The sequence below is a fragment of the Zootoca vivipara genome, chromosome 5, assembly GCF_965207765.1.
Source record: "Zootoca vivipara chromosome 5, rZooViv2.hap1.1, whole genome shotgun sequence".
NCBI classification, from domain to species: domain Eukaryota; kingdom Metazoa; phylum Chordata; class Lepidosauria; order Squamata; family Lacertidae; genus Zootoca; species Zootoca vivipara.
The window spans coordinates 34,742,740-34,764,443 of record NC_142588.1 but is presented as its reverse complement, the minus strand read 5'-3'; the positions used below and the strand labels follow the sequence as shown (position 1 = coordinate 34,764,443).

The 21,704-nt window shown below is 39.2% G+C and overlaps 1 protein-coding gene across 11 annotated transcripts in view; it reads right to left on the bottom strand.

Moving 5' to 3' along the window:
• CPEB3 (cytoplasmic polyadenylation element binding protein 3) overlaps positions 1-21,704 on the bottom strand; it is a 72,208-nt gene that overhangs the window by 47,120 nt on the left and 3,384 nt on the right. For 5 of the 11 annotated variants that reach the window (XM_088670367.1, XM_088670364.1, XM_088670371.1 and 2 more), the window contains exons 1-2: positions 16,576-16,707; positions 15,445-16,343 (exon numbers count right to left, since the gene is read on the bottom strand). In XM_088670367.1, the coding sequence (XP_088526493.1) occupies positions 15,445-16,332 (888 nt within the window). In that variant the 5' untranslated portion in view covers positions 16,333-16,343; positions 16,576-16,707. Of the gene's footprint in view, positions 1-15,444; positions 16,344-16,575; positions 16,708-18,452; positions 18,567-21,704 lie in introns of those variants that run through there. The other 6 variants (XM_088670368.1, XM_088670365.1, XM_088670372.1 and 3 more) reach the window with 2 other exon arrangements.

The window sequence follows — 21,704 nt, the reverse complement described above, 5'->3', positions numbered from 1 at the left end:
AACATTTGCCCCATAATCAAATGAGAAAAATTAGCTCACAGCAGTAACCCAAGGGCAAGGAAGACTTCACATATACATATGAGAATGCACAGGAACATTTGACTATTTCTCCAACCTCCTGTTGGTGACAGTGATAAATCTAAGGCACTGAAAGTAAAAGGCAAATCCTCATCAAGGTCTAGGAACTTGAGATTTCATCTGCACAGCTCATTTTATTATAACCCAACTTGTGGAGGTAAATTATACATTGTAAATAAATGTTTTCTTTTGTCAGTCTGTTTCTTTGATCCCCAAGCCATTAGCAGTTATTCTTCAAGCTCATCTGTGCTGTGTCAATTTCAATGTTTAATTCACCTGGCAACTTAGACAGAAGAGAGGGGGTGAAATATCCACCATTAACAAACTTAAATATAATGCTTATCTCAGCAGCGGGCTTCCCCTTCCACAGAGCTCAGAAACAGGAAGAGGACAGTGTTGTCAGAGGCCTAGGAATCAGGAGCAAAGTGACTTTGATTATACACACATTCCTTGGTCCTCTTGCTTTCTGTAGGAGCTGTGGCTTGCAGATTTTTGTAACTGATCTTTCAAGCACTTCATACTAGTTAATGTTTACAATATTTCAAATACAGTTTCATAATATGCTTGCTGAACAATTTTGAAAAACCTATGCTTTTCCATTCCATGATTAAGAGGTATACCACCACCACACAGAAACCTACAGTTAACCTAGCTCACCTAACCCAGCAGTTCAAAAATGAACACTACTTATTTCTGCAGGAGATTAAAAAGATATTACAGAGTACTTTCCTTTTTTGTCAAAGGAGAAAGTGGAAGTCATTATTCTTACTTTTATGACTGCACTCCAGCAAATTATCTGTAGACATTTTTACGATCGACTGAGAACTTGTGGCATTTAGGTTACAGTTAAATTTTGTTTAGCACCAAGCTTCAGATAAAAATCTGCTCACACATTCTGCTTTATGAATCAATTTTAAAAAGCGAATGACTACTTCTATTGACTAAAACTGGTAAAATTTACTTCTATATTCATCTGTTAAAAAAGCTCAAAAGACAAGGAAGTAGAAATGTTTTTTGAATCTGTAGATTCTTGGACTATAAAATAGCTTGGCTTAAAAATAACGGATCTTTAATGCTGGCAAAGCTGTGACCCATTTTGTTAGCAAAGAAATGCTACTACAACAGTTTAGGCACACGTCACAAATCATACAACTAGGTCACAATCCAAGCCAATGTAGCAAGTTTCTGGGATGCAGCAGCACATTAATGAGTCACGTGAGTGGCCCTTTGCCAAAGTATGATGCCACAATGTCTTGAAATGAATAAAAATAAGCAGGGTGGTGGTGGTGATTAACAAGAACATGAATTACAAGCCAAATGGGTTTTGGCCACCACAAAGCCACTAGTATGAGCTTAAAATATTGTAGACTGACCCTGATGAGGCTTCAAGTGATCATTCATAGGCGGTCTGGGTGACCTCATATCAATATTTTTGAGCAAACTCATTTATTTCATAATTGTTCTGTTGATTCTCAATACTCAGAAGACTCAATGTTAAGTAGGCTTCATGGACAAAGTTTTAACAATATATGTAGAAAGCATGAGTTGGAAGCAATTTAAAGAGCAAAGGTGGCATACAGGTGAAAACTGCAAATACCTACCACTGCCAGCCACTGAACTCTCTGTTGTCCTCCCCAAGCACTTTCTCTCAGCTGGTCTCAATTTTGGCTTCAGAGTACAGCCAACAAAAAAGTTATGCATGGGGGTGGGTGGGTGGGGAAAATGCAAGTAGGGATGTTCTATTTAACTTCCACATACCCATTTTGCTCTTACAATCAAACACACTAACCTTTCCCTATACAGTCATACCTCAGTTTAAGTACACTTTGGTTTGAGTACTTTCAGTTTAAGTACTCCGTGGACCTGAATGGAACGAATTAATCCACTTTCCATTACAGTACTTTCAATGGGAAAGTTCGCTTCAGCTTAAGTACAGACTTCCGGAACCAATTACAGACATACCTCAGGTTAAGTACGCTTCAGGTTGAGTACTCTGCAGACCAATCTGGAACGGATTAATCCACTTTCCATTACATTCAATGGGAAAGTTCGCTTCACCTTAAGTACTCCATGGACCCGTCTGGAATGGATTAATCCACTTTCCATTACAGTACTTTCAATGGGAAAGTTCGCTTCAGGTTAAGTACGCTTCAGGTTAAGTACAGACTTTCGAACTAATTGTGTACTTAAACCGAGGTACCACTGTACAGTTGTGGATCTATTCCCATCACATCTTATTAACTCTGACCTGGGGCCTAATAATGTGAACATTGTTGTTATTTCTCAGGAACTCTGAGTTGTCACCCTCTTTGTAGCACACCCACTTAGTATTCCAATATCATCCCATATTGTAGCGGTGACAAGCTCTAAGGATAGCCTGAGGTGGTAAGAACTCCTGGAAAGTTTAGAGCTTTGTGCCTGCTTTTCCTTTCTTTCATGGTGGGAAAATACTCATTATGTGAGCATCCATATTCTCATTGTGTTTAAGCAATTTATAGAAAAATCACAGTTCAAGCCAGACTACAAAAGGAAGTGTCATCATGTAATGATGAAGTTGTGAGCAAAGAAGCCACTTTCTTCTGCAGCAGCTCAGTGACAACTAGATGTAGAACATAGCTGAAATTATCACCTCCAATGCCACAGGACAACCAGCAATATAATGAGAATATTACAGTCCTAAATATTACAGTCCTAAAACTTAATAATAATAATAATAATAATAATAATAATAATAATAATAATAATAAATGGCCAATCTGCAACAGGCAGTTGCTGTGCTTTTTGGCAAGTGCATTAAAACCTTAATACGCTCATATCTAGCAGCTGCAGTGAAAAGATCTCTCATGATTCCTTGGGCATCAAAGAAAGAAAAAAGCTAAGCTAGTAGCGCCCTAGTCTTTGTGGAAGGCTTTGTTGAAGGAAATGGCTGGATTCATTAGAAGACTAGAACTCGCTACCTTAAGGCCCCCAATTTTTGCAACCTATCCGTATGCAGCAAACCAACGAGACACACAGCTGGTACTTTCGTGACAACTAACAGTGTTAAGAATTTGAAGTTTGATTCAGCTGAATCAGTATTCAAATGCAATCCCAGTGAAGTAAATTTTGGATCGCCCTGAAGTAATCAGAAGTCTTTCCTTATGAGAAGTTTCCCCATTCAAAAGCAGACTCCGGGGAAAACATTTGCTGTACATTTTACTTATATTTTATTAAGATGGCAAAGCAGCAGAACATCTTAAGACCTCTAACCCTTCTGATTCAACATAATGTTAATTTATTCTATTCTTATTTTAGTAGCAACATCCAAAACTCCTACAAGCCAACGAACTACAGGAAATACTCCAGAAGAGAAATCCCAAAAGCTACAGGGACATAAGAGTTTATCAACATAAGCAGTGAAAAATAATACATATTTTTCTGGTTATTCCTATTATTGTTATAACCTACAATTTTAAAAAGTGTTGAATTCAAACATATATCTACTCTCAATATATTTGCTAACATTTTACAAGTACACACAAGTCTGTATCCCGAAACAGTATGATTTAAGTATTTAAGGAAGTACAACCAGAACATCTGCAATGTCAGTTAATGCTTTCCCACACACACCCAAGAAATTGCACTAGGATCAAAGAGCACATTTTGAAAGCTTCAATTTTATCACTGTATGATCAATTTAAATAACTAGCCTAGGTACAGTCAACATGGTGCCTTCCAGATGTTGTTGGTTTCCCCTCTTCCATCAGCACCAGCCAGCATGGTCAATGATCAAGGATGATTGGAACTGTAAACCATCAACATTTGGAGGACATTGCATTGGCTACCCTGACTTATAATGTTTTCATTTATGATACAAACTACTCTTTACAAAGTAATGTGACCTAGTCCATCTACATTGCACTATATGGAGGATGCAGTACATAAAGGAACACTATGCCCCATAAACATGGATTTAATCTCATCTTCAATGTCCATTTCCCCATTTAAATCAACAACATACCCAGATGTAGCTTATCCTACTTGATCAAGTTAGAGACTCTTATAGGAAAGGTATACTGTACACCTCTAGGAATATGAGGAAGTGTGTTTACAGGGGGGTCCCAAACCAGGTTCTACTGCATTCTGTTACTTGTAAGTCAGTAACCAATCAGTGACTGAAACACTTTTTAGGCGACAAGAGAATATACTGTTTGTGTGTGTGTGTGTGTGAGAGAGAGAGAGAGAGAGAGAGAGAGAGAGTAATTTTCCTTATTACACATGCCTTTCATAAAGATGAGGTTTGTGATCAATAGATCCAGGAATGAGCAATTGCTCATCTTCTGCATGGCTTCTGAAGCTTTTGTGCTGCAACAGATCTTTATTTTATTTCAGTGGTAAACAGAAGAAGGTGACTGTGCCTCTGGGCATGGAAGAGATCCAATCCAGATTTTGGTATTCAGATATTACCTTTGGCTGTTTTTGCACTTGCAAGAGTCTAGATGAAATTCCACACATCACACATATTTTTAAAATGTATTTTGACTTCTGAAAAACATTTGAAAGCTGCTTCAGATATTCCTTATTTTAACATGGAATCAGAAAAAAAAGGAGTTTGCAAAGGAGCAATTGAAAAATCACCTGAACTATAAAACTGTATATAATATTTTTAATTTTATGACAATTTTCAGCTAAATAGAAGTAAATTAATTACATAGCAACCTACAGTCTTTGATCAACAAGGAGAATGTGAACAATAAATATTTTATTGTAACAAAATTATAAGAGAACCCTGGCCTACCCACACTAGAATGTGACATTGAATTTTGGTGCAATAGGCACAAATGGCACAAACAATATAAAAACTCATTTTCCAGTTTAATTAACCCTGCAGTGCAATGGACAAGTGCCAAATGACCTATGGAGGACCCATGCTCAAGTATTTGCTCAACTGCAAATATCAGTTGCCTTGGGCATGTCACCATTTCTGGAGCTGGACCTATCTCATCAGCTAATAGAAGATGAGAAGCGTAAAGCACTTTTTACCCTCCAAATATACTACAGAAATTCTGACCAAACAGAACTGAGGACCACAAACCAAACTAATAATAGCATCCTTGAGTATTTCTGCTGCTGTTCTCCCAGCACTGACAGCTTGCACACTTTTTTAATGCATAGGGTTTTTTTTAGTATTCATTTTGTAACAATACAAATGAACACAAGAAGAAACAGTAGCAGCAATCAAACCAAGCAAAATCATAAATATACTGTCATACAATTATAAAATGGGGGAGAGAAGAGGCAAGGAGTGGGGAATGGTCTCCAACTGAAATGCTACTTATACACTCCATGTCAAAGGGTTGCACTCTGATTTGTGAAGGGCATCATGTGGCGGGAGGGGGCAGGGCTGAGTTTTACTCCCCCCCCCTTTTCTTTTTTTTTTAAAGAGAAGTAAATATCTAGCCCTCCTAGAAAGGAAGTTATGAAGAAAAATATGCAGCTACCTTTCCAAGTGATTTCTGTGAAATGACCCAGGCTGCCTGCTCCCATCTGAAGAATGTGTATCTGAAGAATACCTGAAGAAGTATCTGAAGAAGTGTGCATGCACACGAAAGCTCATACCAAAATAAAAACTTAGTTGGTCTTTAAGGTGCTACTGAAGGAATTTTTTTTATTTTACTTCGATCCAGACCAACACGGCTACCTACCTGCTCCCATCTGTCAGTGTTTTTAGCCAATCAAAGAAGTCACAGCTGGGATTGATAATTGTTTGGACACCAGGCAACAGGAATCCCCTGGGTCCTAAAGAGCTGCTGTTTTACCCTCCTCTTTAGTGCATTTTTCCTGCTTCTGTCTTACTTTCTAGTCCTTGCCCTCCTTCCTTTTTCCACTAACAACCAGGATGAAACTTTCCTGCCGTTGATGCATCTCAGATCAGGAGGTCCCTAGAAGTTATTTTCTGCAAATACTACTACACAATTAAGTGTAGATTGATGTTAAATAACTCCCCCCCCCCAAAAAAAAAGGCAAATATGAAAACTTTGCAAAGAATATTAGGATGTCTCATGTTGTACAGGAGCTAAAGAACAGGCACTTAGTAACAATTCAGTGCACAGTGAATTGTCTACACAGAAGTAAGTCTCTGTGATTAATGGGGCAGTCTAGCCTTTGGTTTAGGGGTTGTTATTGGAGAAAAACCAGGTTCTAGTGCCTTTAACCAAAGTGGCCTTGGGCAGGTAGGAGCAGGTGCACAGGAACTCAGACATTTGGTCTTCATATATGAATTAGACAGTACAGTCATGGCTTGAGTATGGAAATATAGTTATGGGAAAAGATTTGCCAGGACTGTACTGTCTAATTTATTGTTATGCTACACTTCTATGGCAGCTATTTTGTGACTGGCACCCACAGCACCCTCTCAAAATTAAAAATGTGTCCACTGGTCCAAAAAGGCTGATGAGCCCTGCCTAATTCACACAGTTCTATATATGAAGACCAAATGTATGTGTGCTTGTGTATCTGTTGCTACTGCCAAAGGTCACTTTTTCATGCTCTGCAAGAGTTGACAAGTCTTGTGATCACTGAATGATTGTGGCTGTGATAAATTCCTTAGAATACTCTTGGCCACCAAAAGGGGACAAAGAACCCAATTGCATAGGTAACGTAAGTACAGTTTCCCATGAAAAGAAACAAAAAAGGGAGGGCATGTGACATCCTCACATGTCACTGCTGAGCAGCAATATAAAACAACTTTGGAATAATTATATAAATATATAAGCAATGTAAAGTTACAACACATATACAAATCAGTTCAAATCCAACAGATACTAACAGGGATACAAGTGTCCACTTAAAAGGCTTAGAAGGACAATAGACAAGGCACTTGTCTGATATATAATAGGAGGGAATTCCAAAAGGTAGGTGCTGCAATGCTAAAGGACCAATTCTAGCATCATGCATAGCAGACCTCCTTAATGATGGAGACTAAACTTGGGACCTTCCACATGCAAGGCAAATGCTATACCATTGAGCTATGGCCCTTCCCAACCAATAAATGATTCTTTTAAAAGAGCCTGTTTATTAACAGGGATAGCAGGATTGTCAACGAGCTACACAGTGTGCTAAGTAAAAGCTCAACAACTCCTCCCTCCTATGTTATAACAGTTACACAGGGTAAAACAAAACAGTGTAATATAACTAAAATAAAGCAAATGTGTTGCTGTGGAAGGAAGGGGAAACCAGAAGATCAATGGGGATTGCCAGAATGTGTTACTTCACACTAAAGAAAGAGAGGGATACAACATGGTGATCCAAAACAAACTTAAATCTAACAAATAGAATTGTCCATGCAATGCCCGTGTTCAAAACGATAAGTCCATAGTCACTGACAACTTCAGGAACTGTTTAAACCTAGGCTAGAGTACAGTTTGAAGGAACCAGGTCTACAGTGTTTCTCAGCAGAAGACAGCTGATGAAATCAACCTGGGTAGAATAAGGCAGCTGGACAGCGAGTAAAGGCCAGGCCTGCACAGAAAGTTATTCCTGTACAGGATTTTCCAGTGGAAGATCAAGTGTAAGCAGAAAGTCCTTCAGCACTGCTGGTTCATAGAAATTTTGACTTGCCCATTGATGCACATACAGAAAATAGCAGGAAATATAATAAAGAAAGTAATGTTACACTCCTGGGCCATGTACTTCACACTGGAAAAAGTCTGCCAGGCCTCCAAAACCTCCTTCCAGGGAAAAAACTATCTCATCCGCATTTGGCCACCACTTCATCACCCACTTCTCACATGCACTCCACAACAAATCCTATTTGATTAGATATCTTAAAATATCGACATATTCTCTTCCTGGGAGGAGAGAGGGGACTGGGCTGTGCTTTGCACATTCTATCTAAGATAGAACCATTCAAGAGATCCGGTAACTGTTAGCAGGGTTGCCACAAAAATCACAGGGTTCCCCCTGCACCAATCTCTCCCTCATCCCCATAATTCTTAAATTGTTACTATGAGACCTACCCACCAAATCCAACTATTTAGCATGTAAAGCTGAATTCTCCACTCTAAGGATATAAAGGGGAAATACAGTCTCATCTTCCAGGCCTTGCACATCTGAAAGGCAATACTCAGTGGTGACCATATGTTATTGACTCTGATGTGCTGAAGTGTGCAGCATCAGAATTTATTATTTGATAAATGTCACATTCATTCAGATACTTTTTTTAAGATCCATAATCTCATCAGTGGAACTTGAAGCAACCAAAGGCTTCAGGTGTGTTCCTCAGCATGTGCTGTGAATCCACCAGTTTCTTAGGCCCCTTTCACAGCATAGGCCACAAGCACAACCCCACATACAATAAATTACTCCAAGTGAAGTTGATTATGTACATCAAAAGGACAAAATAAAAATTATATGCTACAGGAAAGGAGAAAAACAATTCCATTGCAGGATATCTTTGGCTAAAAATTAGGTCTGGAGTTTGTGGAATCACTACCTCTCAGATCACCATCTTAACTGGAAGTGAGCTGGCACATATTGTTCAAACTGGGATTGGATATGATACAGTATTGTATGGTATGATAACCAGTTTATTTCTGGCTTTAGAGCTAATGCACAAGCCACATTATTAGCCTTTGACATCAGAACAGTGATTATTATTATGCCATAACATTTTAAGATACACATCTGTACCAAGGGTCATATTAACATTACTGTACAGCCAACTCCTCATTTGTGCAGGGATTGCATTCTGGGTCATCACATGAACTGCCGGAGTGCAAATAAGCCCGCCCTATTCTAGGGCCAAAAACAGGGTGTGCATCAGCGGTTGCGTGCCAATGGAACACGTGCAAAATGGCCACTGCCTGTATTTAAAATCTCTCTCACAACAAGCAGTGTTCTCTAAAAGCTGCATCCAATTCTTTATTTCTATTATAAATGTAATTATTAAATCATCAGTTTTAGTCATTTTAAAAACTGCTCCATCAATTAATATTCTAGTCTTAACAGCAAATGAACTGTGGAAATTAGCATGGAATTAATTTTTTGTTTGAGTTTAAGCAACATGAAAAATTATTCAACCAGCACTCTAACCCAGCCATCCATTATTTTTCCATATGATGACTACTTCAATAGCATCTGCTACTATATTATCAAGAAGCAACAGAACTATTGTATAAGGGGTGTTAAAGCCACCATCCTAAACATTTAACTTCCTTTTCCTAATAGGCAATAATCAACTGTAGCTTGAAGGCACCCAGAATATTGCTTTGTATCTGTAACAAGTAACAATAGTAATATAATTATCACATTTATTTATTATTAATATTTTTTAAAAAATATTCCTAGGTCACCTGTCAGGAAAAAAGCCCCAAAAGGTGGTTTACATTAAAATATACAGCTCTCATAAAATACAATGATTTCAGCTGTTAAAACCAACTCAGAGTGCAGCCCTATAGCTCATACAACTAATTAAACCATTAGTAAAAATAGAATTTTAAACCAAGAGCAATAAATCAGCTCAAGATCTCAGGTTTGTTTGTTTTCAAATAAAAGCAATTTGGAATAAATTGGTTTTCAAGGACTGTTTAAAAGCCAGAATGATAGGCCTGGCTATACATTTTGATTCCTCTCATCTAGGAGCTCAGGGCAACACACGTGATGTTTTCACTTTATTACCTGTGGGGTAGGTTAGGCTAAGAGACAATGACTGCCCAAGCTCAGCTAGTAAGCTTTGCAGCTGAGGAGCAATTTCAATCTGGATCTAAGTCCACTGTTCTACACTATGCTGAATTTATTCACCTTAAAACAACTGATAGCTCTCTTATTACTTTCAAACACTAGCCAGGTTTTTTTTTAAAAAAAAAAAAAGGTTAAAATATATTACATGCACAGTGTGAAAGCAAAATAGTTTTAGTGCCAGGACATGTGTAGAGTTCCTGCTGAACCAAGCTGCTCAGTAGCAAATGGTAGCCAAGATATTGTGTTTGCTTGCTCTTTTTTGTTTGATAAGCAAGGTATTTTTAGAGCAACATATGGCATAATATTAACATCGTCTAGGATAGAGCTGCACAGCATTAATTCCTCAAAGTACATAAATTATAATACAAAATATTTTTAAATTCTTAAATATATACTCTAAGCATTAAGAGTCTGTAGTCAACATTACTGAAATTTTGTTCCAGCTCACATCTGTCATGCCATACTCTGTTGTGTATACTCAGGATTTCAGAACTATTCCCCTATGGACCTAATCCAAGAGGCATGATGGGCATTCAAAAGTTTAGAACAGGCACCCCCAAACTGCGGCCCTCCAGATGTTTTGGCCTACAACTCCCATGATCCCTAGCTAACAGGACCAGTGGTCAGGGAAGATGGGAATTGTAGTCCAAAACATCTGGAGGGCTGAAGTTTGGGGATGCCTGGTTTAGAAACTTACTGCATCCATAGTTTTCAAAGATATATGCAGAAGTAATGAAAATGACACTAAAGTAGCCACACATATTTTAAATGATCTCCAACTATAAGATTAATTTAAAAGATCTAAGGCTCAGGACATCCTGCTTATAACTCAAGAGCAGAAGCATTACAAGAAATGTTGCCCTTTAATACATAATATTTGAGCCAAATGGGATACTTAATTATGTCAATACTGCAACATTTAAAAAAGGTAATAATTAGGAACAGCAGCTTGACATTCATTTAGAGAAGCAGTCAGCTATCACAAACAGATTATCTGGGAAAGGTAGAGAAACGAGGTTCCCTCTCAGTGCTTGTAGCTGACACTATCAAATAATATTTTGTATATTCTGAAGCACCAATTTTAAATAGGACACCATACAAATATAAGACAGGATTCAAAAACTTTTTCCAGCAAGGACCACTTATTTGCCTTTCATCTGTGTACCTTGAAGACTAAAATCTAACACAAGCAGATTGTGGGATTCTCATAAAAAGATAAAAAATTCTGAATATGACTGAATAACCACAATTTTTCAGTGCATCACCCCACATTCTTTAAATTCTTCTTGAGACCATTTGCAAAACATGTATTGATGGTGATGAAAAACAATGTCTTCCTTTAAGATAATCACCCTCACCTAGGTATTAACAAGCATCTTTATGTTTTCACAGTTCATACAGGGTAAGTTAAATGTAATATTTAAATTTAGGCAGCTAAAGAATTTTTGCAATGTATATGTAATTTTAGAACTGCCACCTTATCTAGTCACAACATCATCTAAAATTAACATGCCAAGTTAAAGCTACAAAATGAAAACATTTTCAAATAACACCAAATAGGAAACGGTGTGACAAATTTGCCTAATTGTTTTTATGGGGAAATACTTAGCAACATATGTTTAAAATAATAATTGTGCCATTTGGTGTTCTTAGTATTTAGTGACAGCTCCCAAGTGCCAATGACTTGTATGGATCGCATAGTCATACTACAAACTTAAATTAGCTTTATTCTGAGTAAGTTTATATGCTGCCCTTTAAAAAAAAAGCTTTCACAACATGGTTTACAATAACTTAATACAAATATGGCTCAAGACAACCATAATGATAAAAGCTATTTAATTAAAATTGCAAAAACAAAGCAGCAGCATTTCAAAATAAAACCCAGCACAGGCCTTGAAATGAATTGGCAGCCAGTGCTATATAGTACAGTACAGGTGTTATGTGTTCCAAATGCCTGATCCTGTCAAGCAACTGGGCAGTTGCATTTTGTAAAGATGAAATTTCCATTTTGAAAAGCAACCCCAAACAAGTCTGACTTATAATAGCCCACTCCGAGTGCAGTGGAACTATCAATGCATACTCCCCAATACAGTAAATATGGAACTGTCATTTGATGACAATGCTAAGAATTCTGTTGGAAATTATTAGCAACTAACTTCCAGAAGCACATATTATGAAACAAGTTAAGTCTGTACTATTAACATATCCACTAAATGAACCATGGAATATTCTCATGTCATAAATCCATCCCCCATCAACATAAGTCATTTCTTGGTTCAAAAATCACATTTCTTTCTACAAAATAAAAATAAATATATTTCTTATGTTGGCTTTGACTTTAATAGGGTATAGAAAAGGAAGGTTTTGATCATATTTTAAAACCAATACGTTAAATTAATATTGCCTGTACAAAGTATCTATTTTGAGTCAAAATCATATGTGCTTTATAAATTACTTTCACTCTTGACATAAAAACAAGATATGTCAGTGTTTAGAATGTGAGTACTGCAAACATTTCCTGCCCACCTAGCAGTTCAAAAGCACGTCAAAGTGCAAGTAGATAATTAGGGACCGCTCCGGCGGGAAGGTAAACGGCATTTCCATGTGCTGCTCTGGTTTGCCAGAAGTGGCTTAGTCATGCTGGCCACATGACCCGGAAGCTGTCTGCGGACAAACGCCGGCTCCCTTGGCCTATAGAGCGAGATGAGCACCGCAACCCCAGAGTCGTCCGCGACTGGACCTTTACCTTTTACTGCAAACATTGGGAAACATCCAATAATACATGAGCGGTCTTCCTTCTTATCTACTTTCTCCCCAAATCTGCTCTGGAGGACCCCTGGAGCATTTGGGGGGGGGGGATAACAAGTGAGAAGAAAGTAAGGGGAAATACGGTTGCACCAGTGGCAGTCCATTCCATAGCAGCCACAACTGAATGTGGTGTAGTGGTTAAGAGCGGTAGACTCGTAATCTGGAGAACCGGGTTCGTGTCTCCACTCCTCCACATGCAGCTGCTGGGTGACTTGGGCTAGTCACACTTCTTTGAAGTCTCTCAGCCCCACTCACCTCACAGGGTGTTTGTTGTGGGGGAGGAAGGGAAAGAATGTTAGCCACTTTGAGACTCCTTCGGGTAGTGATAAAGCGGGATATCAAATCCAAACTCTTATTATTATTATTTAGAAGGAAAATGCCATATGTTAGCTTGTCTTCATTGTTTTAATGGAAAAAGCGACTTGTCACGCATGTCAGTCTAACACCTATGTTTCAGAAAGTCGATGTGGTAACCTATATAGCAATATATAGGTTACCGTATTTGTCATTAGGCACCACAGAAGCATCTAATTATACTTTACACTTACTTCATGGAATGCAATAATAAACTACAATTAGCAGGCGTAAATGTCTCAAGAGAAGTCTGTCTGTCCACCTCTTTGACTTTTAAGATACCAACTATCAAGAAGCCTCCAGCTCCTTTCACACAGAAGAACCAGTAGGAACTAAGCAACTCTCCCTTTAATAGAATTAAGCCGCACAATGAAATCTGAAACCAATCCTCTTATTTGAATGGAAGGAGGCAAGCAGCATTGCATGCTCAAGAACACAAGGTGTGCAGCACGGTATTGGGCCATACAAGCAGTAAAAAATATATACTGTACAGGATGTTATTGGGTTGAAATAGACCCCAACCTTTTATTGATTACAGATGTAAATAGACATAGGCAAAGGCACTGGGTATGAATCCGGAATTAATCAACCTGCCTACTGGTTGATCAATGGGATGGGTCATTCCTGGGATCAGAGTCACTCCTTGACATATATCAAGTTGGACGACCCACCAGGGCCACCACTCAGAAAGGTACTATAGCCTATTGACTCCACATGTAGGCTCCTGGAAATAAACACCCCATTCCATACCCTTTAAGGGAGTGCCCAGTAGGTTAAAGATCCAACCCAGTGCCATCTGCAAAAAGTTGTGACACTTGCTATGAGGTAGGCGAAAGTCTGCAGACCGGTCAATTTGTCTGCAGGAAAATTAATTCATGGCTCTGAGAATGGTGACTAAGTTTTCCATAGGAAGGTCTTCACACTGACTTGCCTGATCACATTTGAGCATGTCCACACATATACAGGGTGAAAAGGTGGGAAACCCCCAAAATAACTGGGGCCCCAGGTGCAGCAGCAATTTATAGGATATCAGCAGGCTGCTGACAAAGCCTAGCACTCTCTGATTGGCCCATTGGAATGGACTATTCGTGCCAAACCATGCAGCCAGAAGGGGAGGCTCTGGCATCCCCCAATGGCCGTGCAGGAAATATGGCCCAGAACCTCGCCGCTCCTGTGCAGCAAAGCGCTGCTTCCTGGAAGCTCCAGGCAAGCAGGTATTCTTAAAAGATTTTATTCTGCACTACTGAATATACTGGATTTTAAAATAAATCCCAACAGTAACTGTTTATTGTAATTTTATTGCCCAAATTGGAAAATGTAACTTTAAAAGAGTGTTCCTTTGAAACCAGAAAACAAAGTGATTTCACTGCCCTTTAAGAGTCCAATTTATGCATTTAGAAGCAACAACTTGGGGCAACCAACATAAAACAAAAAAGCTTCTATCTTCATAATCTGATACAGGATACAAGGTAAAGTGCATGTGCCAGTTATTCAGTTGAGGCGGCATTTAACACCAAGACAAGTTCCATTCTACATTAAAATTTCAGAGCTTCTATTTTCCCGTTTCAGTTGTTGCAATTGATCTGCCCTGACATCTTAGATAACAAAACCAATGAAGGACACTGCTGCTTTAAATATTTCAGGGCTTATGTAGCTAGTAAATAGGCTCCATTGCAATATGGTTGTGAAGGTCATGTCCTATTGTATCTTTCCTCTGATAAGGCATAAAACTGAAGTTTAAGAAATTCATTCACACAAATACCTTCCCTGTATTTCTTAATCTTGCGTGTTGCCATTAGAGATTTCCTTATTGAAAGCAAATGATACTCAAGTCAACACACATCCAAAACTCCTTCAAACCCACACCCTAAACACATTATCATGATTACACTTCAGCAATTTCAGCATTTTATTTGCATTCATCTGCCTGATTTTGCAAACCCAATCCTGCTGAACCTCATTTCTCAACACTAATCAAGTAAAGCCCTTTAAAGCAGAAAGGGTTTGGCCCTTTAATATGCAGAAGGTAATTAACTAGATTCCTCAACTGTTCTGTTTTAGTCAGCCATTGAAGCCAACTACTTTAATGGATCCATTAATGTTCCTATATTTCAGATTAAAAATAAATAAAAACTACTGTACCAATTAAAAAAACATGTACATGGAACACTATACATCCTAGGAGGAGGGGTGGAAAGAAAGAAGTGAGCATCAATAAGCAAATATTTCTGATCCTTAAAAGTCAAAATTAAAGGGAAACAAAGAATATTGAATCACAACCTGACTCTAATTTTCACTTGAGATTTTTAACATATGTGAGCCCCCTCAGCTACTACATAGCTCGAATTATTTCTGTGAAAATAGCTAATGAAGTAAGGCAAGTGCTAGAATGACAAATACTGTGTTTGATGTAACATAGAATTATATTATGAGACAAATACTGAAATATCACTTCGCTTTCTTTACTCAAATAAAAGACATTACCTGAAAAGGCAACAGATTGTTACCATTGTCAGTCCTGAAGGCGTTGTCTTCCATCCAGGATTTTGGGGTTAGGGGAGCAGCCCGTGGAAACTTTGGTGGGGCAATGACATTGCTAGAGAAGGGCTTCTTAAGAGGTGAAATGGGATTGAGTGGGGATGGCACTCCAACTCCCACTCCTACACCAACACCCACACCTACTGCCCTTCGAGGGTCCCTGCCAGCTTGCAGCCCGCCCCAAGGATTGGAAGGTGTACTCCAGGCGGCATTTTGGTGGTTATTCCAGCTGGAAGGAGAAGAGGTGGAAGCTGAGGAGGAGGAAGGTTTGCTGGTCATGATGGGCTGATGGCTATAAGCAGCATTTCTCTGGGCAAAAGATGCCTGATTGGGGCTGACTGGCGATCTCCTTTGCTGCTGCTGGGCTTGTTGCTGCTGCTGCTGCTGTTGGTGGTGCTGAGTCTGAGCTAGGCCAATCTGGGGGGAGAAAGTGCCACCAAAAACCGGATTTACATGGTGAGGGAAATTCTGGAAAAGCATTGTCCCATTGACAGGGGTAATCCCTTGGAAAAAGCTATCATCCACGGCATTTGTGGTCCCAGTAGACCAGGTGCTTCCGAAGGAGGGAGACAAGGAGGTGCCGGCTGTAGGTTCCTGCTGAGGCTGGTGAAAACTTAAGCCTGGCAAGATGGGGGACTCCATCTGCATCTTTTCCTTGCTATTTTGGGCAGGAGCTGCTGAGCCGATGCTAGTCACTGGGCTGCTATCCTCCTGTTTGGGTGTCTCTGACGTGATGGGCGTAGAAGGGGCTTCTGCTGCGTTTGGATCTTGCTGCTGCTGCCGCTGCTGCTGGGGCTGGGCTTTGCTTTTGTCCATCAGTAAATCATCCTGCATGGTTTGCGCAGCTGAAACGAGAGGAAGAAGGAAAAAAATCCAGAAGACAGACTGTTAACATTCATATGGCTGCTTTAGCCTTGCTTCTGCTGCTTGCAAGAATGCCACTGCTAGCGTAACGCTGCCGCAAGTTGCAATGTACGACTAATACGTAATCCCTACCCCCACCCCTTTAGGAGTAACAGTTTGAATCAGTGTAATCGCTCCACGTCGCTTCTAAAAATACATTTGAAGATGTTTCACCCTCTTTGATGTCTTGGTTCCCTTCAGTGTAAAGGAAAGATATGCTTATAGGGCAGAGATATACAGCAATTTCGCCACGTCTCTTTCTCTTACACCGGAACTCAGATCTCTCGCCCTGCAATGAGAAACTGATTCTGGTTCCTGTTTTTCCGTGCACCCTCCTCCTTCCTTGTTATTTGCATACGTCAATAAATACTGCTGCGTCCTTCAGCAAGGTTAAAAAGACAGCAGCCTTTACTCTCCCCCACCCCCTTTCCTATGAATAGACCTTTTAAAGGAGCCGCATACCCATTTCGCTTAATCAACAAACCGGTTCAACCAAATAATTAAAAACAGTTCAGGATCCACGATTTTAAAGCCCTGAATAAACGAAAAAAACTAAGCCAAACGGTACTTTTTAAAGCTACTGAAGGGGTGGGAGGCATCTTGCACGTAACCAGGGGATACAGTTTTGTTTGTTTTAACGGTCCTTTTGTCTCCCATGTTAAATATGGCATTTAATAATCCAAGAACTAAATTGTTTTGAGCAAAAAATACTGAAGCCTTCAATCCCGCATAAACTGGGGAAAGTATTCAGACGCCCTAACACTTCCTTGTAGGCATCCTCCTGCTGCAGATTTTTCCACGCACAGACATAAAACACTAATTAATTTATATTGCCAATATAAATCACCAGATAGTAATAATGACCATTTTGTCTTCTATCTATTATTACTAAAGAGCATTCCCTACCTCTGCACCTATAAGAACGCTATCAGAGGAACAGCAAATAGTTAAATAGGCCAAACAAAAGACGGCGGTCTGGAAAAGACGCTGAACAAATTCATAAATTAAACAGGCTTGTTTTAACAATATACTTTTCTCAAATAATGTTGCAACCTTCAAAATCGAATGTATCTCTCAACGCTATTTAACTGCATCAGCAAAATAACCAATACTTAAACAGGGGTTGCTTTGAGAAGGGTGTGAAGAAATATGAAGGTAGTAACTTCCTCTCTCATATCCACTAAATTCAAAACATTCCTGAATTTAAAATCCCTCTTCATAACAGGTAATCAAGTGAAAACAGCAACATTTTAATGGGCATAGAAGAAATATATTCAAGCAGTATTTTTATTTTATTTTATTGATCTGTGCACACAATCTAAAAATAATGCATTGCAGGGAGTGCATAAAGAGAGTATTAAGCTAAATTCCTAATCCGAAAAGGAGCAAACTAGCACATCTGTAGCACGCAGCTTTGCTGCTGCTGTAGGGGGTGCAGGGAAACCTTTAAAGCAGCACTGCAGCAAGCCATAATATAAAAGGCTTTGTGTAGTTTTCCATTAGCTGCGCTCCGATCAAAGTCACCACAACAGTAAAGGAAGAAAATTTAATACAATACATTTCATACAAAGAGGGACAATCAAATATATTGCTCTCATCCTGTGTTTTAACGCCCAGTTTAGTAAATCATTTAAACAATAGTCAATAGTAACAGTAAAACTATTGCTTCCAATATAGCAGATAAGCTGTGCTACAACAATTTTAAGGTATTTTTTTATCAACTTCATATTGAGACTCTAGCTATAATTATTTTCCCCCATCGCTTTTTATACGTAAGATTTCACTACAGATCTACCCCTCTGTCAAGGTCAATACCTAACCATTACGTGCACGCAGGCAAACTGAAGAGAGACAAATTGGGTATTACTCGGAAAAAATAGGCAACTAAATACCTAGCATTGGGCTGGTATGCGGCGCCTCCTGTTTCCTCCACCCCCTTCCCCCCCCCCCGGTGTATTTGTGCCCGTCTAAACTACTGTACATGAAAATCAAATACTCCCGTAATACTTCGTTTGCATGCAGTAATCCACTTAGCCGCCGATAAAAGTTACCTTTTGAGTATTCTGTATTTAAAGATCAATAAAAGGAAGGGACAGTGTGTCTATTTCCTTCTTTCGGGTTTGGTATATGACAAATAGAAATTGCTCTGGCAAGAGCACTTTGACAACTGTAAGCAGAAGACGCATGTGCAACCGCGGAATTGTGGGGATTGAAGTCTTTCCTTGAACAGAGGCAAGCTGGGAGAAGAGTGTTCAACGCACCGAGGCACGTTTGTAAAACTGAAAGAGCTTGCAGCTCTCTCATGGCTGAAAGCCTCTCGATCACTCTTCAGGAGGCAAAACTGGTTTAACAGGTACCTTTGGAGCCAAGCATTTTATTAGGCACGGGTCACTCTGATTTTAATTTAGATATGGGTCAATATGTTATTTTTAATTTTTTTATAGAGAGATTTGAGCCGCATCTAAATTAAGATCCAACAGAGTAATAGTGATCCAAAGTAAGCAACTCTAATACTAGCTAATTATTGGGTATTTTTTCCATTTTAAAAGGCACAACATATGACAAAAAACACCTGGTTGCCATAATGGATCAAATAAAAAATCTATCCCGTTCTTTCTCCAACAGTGCACATTCTACAACACTGAGAAGATTACAAGCAAAGACAACCCCCCCATGTTCAGTGTGTGTGTGTGTGTGTGTGTGTGTGTTATGTACATACATACACACAATCACAGCAAACAACTGTTATGTTCATCTTCCACCTAAGCATCTTCAGATGTGTATATTACACTGCTGAAAAGGGGAAGGCAGTTGGCACAAAGTTTTATTTTCATCTTATTAATGGGAAGCAGGTTTCATATCTGTTTCTTCAAAATATTCTTAGTGATTAAGTTATTATAATATCCTTCATTCTTAAAGCATATCCTAGTCAAATGCCTTGGATTCACATGCAGCTTTTGGGCAGGGATAAATTTGGGTAACATAACAAAAGTGGCAGAAATGGAAAGCCTTGTTTTTCAACACATCACATGTATCAGAATTCTTTACAGGACTGTGCCCTAGATACCCACTTTCCAACCCCACAGTCCCAAAGGTTGTCAGGTCAGTCTGACTAACCAAAGTACAGCATCATCATAAATCACTTTAATTAGCTATCTTCCTGTGTTATGAATAATAATAGAATGGCATGACTTTAATAAGCCAAGTTAAATGTGCAGAATTGCATGTTTTCCCAATTACCAACCAATGGGCATTTTACTTCACAGAAGTACCTTGGAAAGACAAATACCAAAGATTACTATGCTTAAGTAGCATTATGTATATTGTACTGTTAATAAGATACAGGGTTTTTAAACAAGTTGGGATTTGGCTATGTTAAATTCTCAGTCACCAATTGTTTATTCAGATGTCAATTCCATAAAGTACAATCGGGCATTTCTCTCATATAAACTATCATCTTCCATCTGCCTCTGATCTGAGGAAGGCAGTGGAAAGCCTGAATTGGTGCCTGGAAACTGTGAGAAGCTGGATGCCAATGAACAAACTTAATTCAGATAAGATGAAATAACTGTAGGATCTAATATTACAAATACAACCTGTATTGGATGCAGCTGCACTCTTTCTGAAAATTCAGAATCACAGCGAGAGGGTATTCCTTCATGCTGCTTCTGAATTATCAGATCATGCCAGTTGACTAGAAATGCCTTTTACCAAGTTTGGTTACTATACCACACGTCCCTTTTCCTGGAGAGGGCATGCCTAACCACATCAGTCTTGCTTCATTTGTAAACCATTCTGTGATCTTTAGATGAAGGGTAATATAAACAATTGATATATAATAAATAATTCCAGACTAAATTATTGTAACATGCTATGTAGGGAGCTTCCTTTAAAGTGCATTGCACTTCAATTGATAGGAAATGTTCCTGTAAAGCTGTTGTCAGGAGTAGGCAGCTTGAATATATCAATCCAGTGCAATTCGATCTTCACTGTTTACCTATTAATTTCTGGACCCAATTTGTAGGGCCTGGTTGTTTTTGGCACCAACACCATCCCTAGTAAGACTTGCCTACTTTCACTGTGGAATGCTTTTAGACATCAAGTCAAGACCTGGCTTTACAGAAAGGCCTTTTGAACAATAGCTGCTTTGGTTCTTTCTCTTTTGCTTCTTGGATTCACTCCTTTTCTGATTTGGCACTTTAGTTTTGACAAAATGGATGTTTGCTTCATAGTTCTATGCAGCTGTTTTCTATGCTGTTTTTATTATTTGTAATTATATTTTGATTCCCCTTTCATATTATTTTGGAACTAAAATAATAATAGGGAGCCAGACTGTAACCTGAAAAACAGGTGTTTATTTTTATGTGTTGGGATCAAACAAGAGACATAGCAGCAGCTGCTTCTGCCCACTCCTCCCCTAGGTCCTTTAATCCACCCCTCTCCCCTGCCTGCAGGAGCAGTGGTGGCTGATGCCCAACAGGACTGGTAGGGTGGAAGGCAAGAAGACCAACAGTAGGAGGAACCAAAGTGAATAGCAGACTGAGCCACCCTTGACTGGTTGTAAGTAAGAAGGTGGTTTTATAGGGGTTGAGTAAGGGCAGACTTGAGTTGGTAGGGTAGTGCCTCATTTGCCCCAATGGGTCAGCCTCCACTATGCAGAAGTGAACAGAAATCAGCCTTTGTCTCCATCCCCACCCCATGATGCAGTTGTCTCCAAGGCAAGCTTATGCCAAGACCCTAAGACAATAAAGCATTAATTGCCCCAACCACAGCATCATTTTTGCACTGAACAGAACATCCAAGAAAGTCAGCAGCAGTGAAATAACTCTTGTTTGCATGCCTTCTCTCTTTCAGGTTAAAGGAGGTCCACTATGTCTTTTCCTAATTATTTTCCAAGTCCTGGAACAGTGGACCAAAAGGACAAGGGAATAACCGACAGGATCAGCCCTGGCTAGCTTTTTTGTTGCTTGATCACTATGCCAAAAGGTATACCATTTATTTTCAACACTGACTGGCAGCAGCTCTCCAGGGTTCCAGGCTCAGAACATACCCAGCACTCTCTGGAATACCACTGGGATTGAATCTGTATTCAGAAGGTCCCAGGATCAATCCCTGGTACAGTGGTACCTCTACTTACAAATAGCTCTACTTACAAATGTTTCTTACTTACGAACAGAGCTCCGTCCACCATCTTGGATGCAGTTTAGATAGGATTTTTTTGACTTACGAATTTTTAGATAGGGTTGCTTCGACTTACGAATTTTTTCTCCCAATGCATTCCTATGGGATTCGACTTACAAATT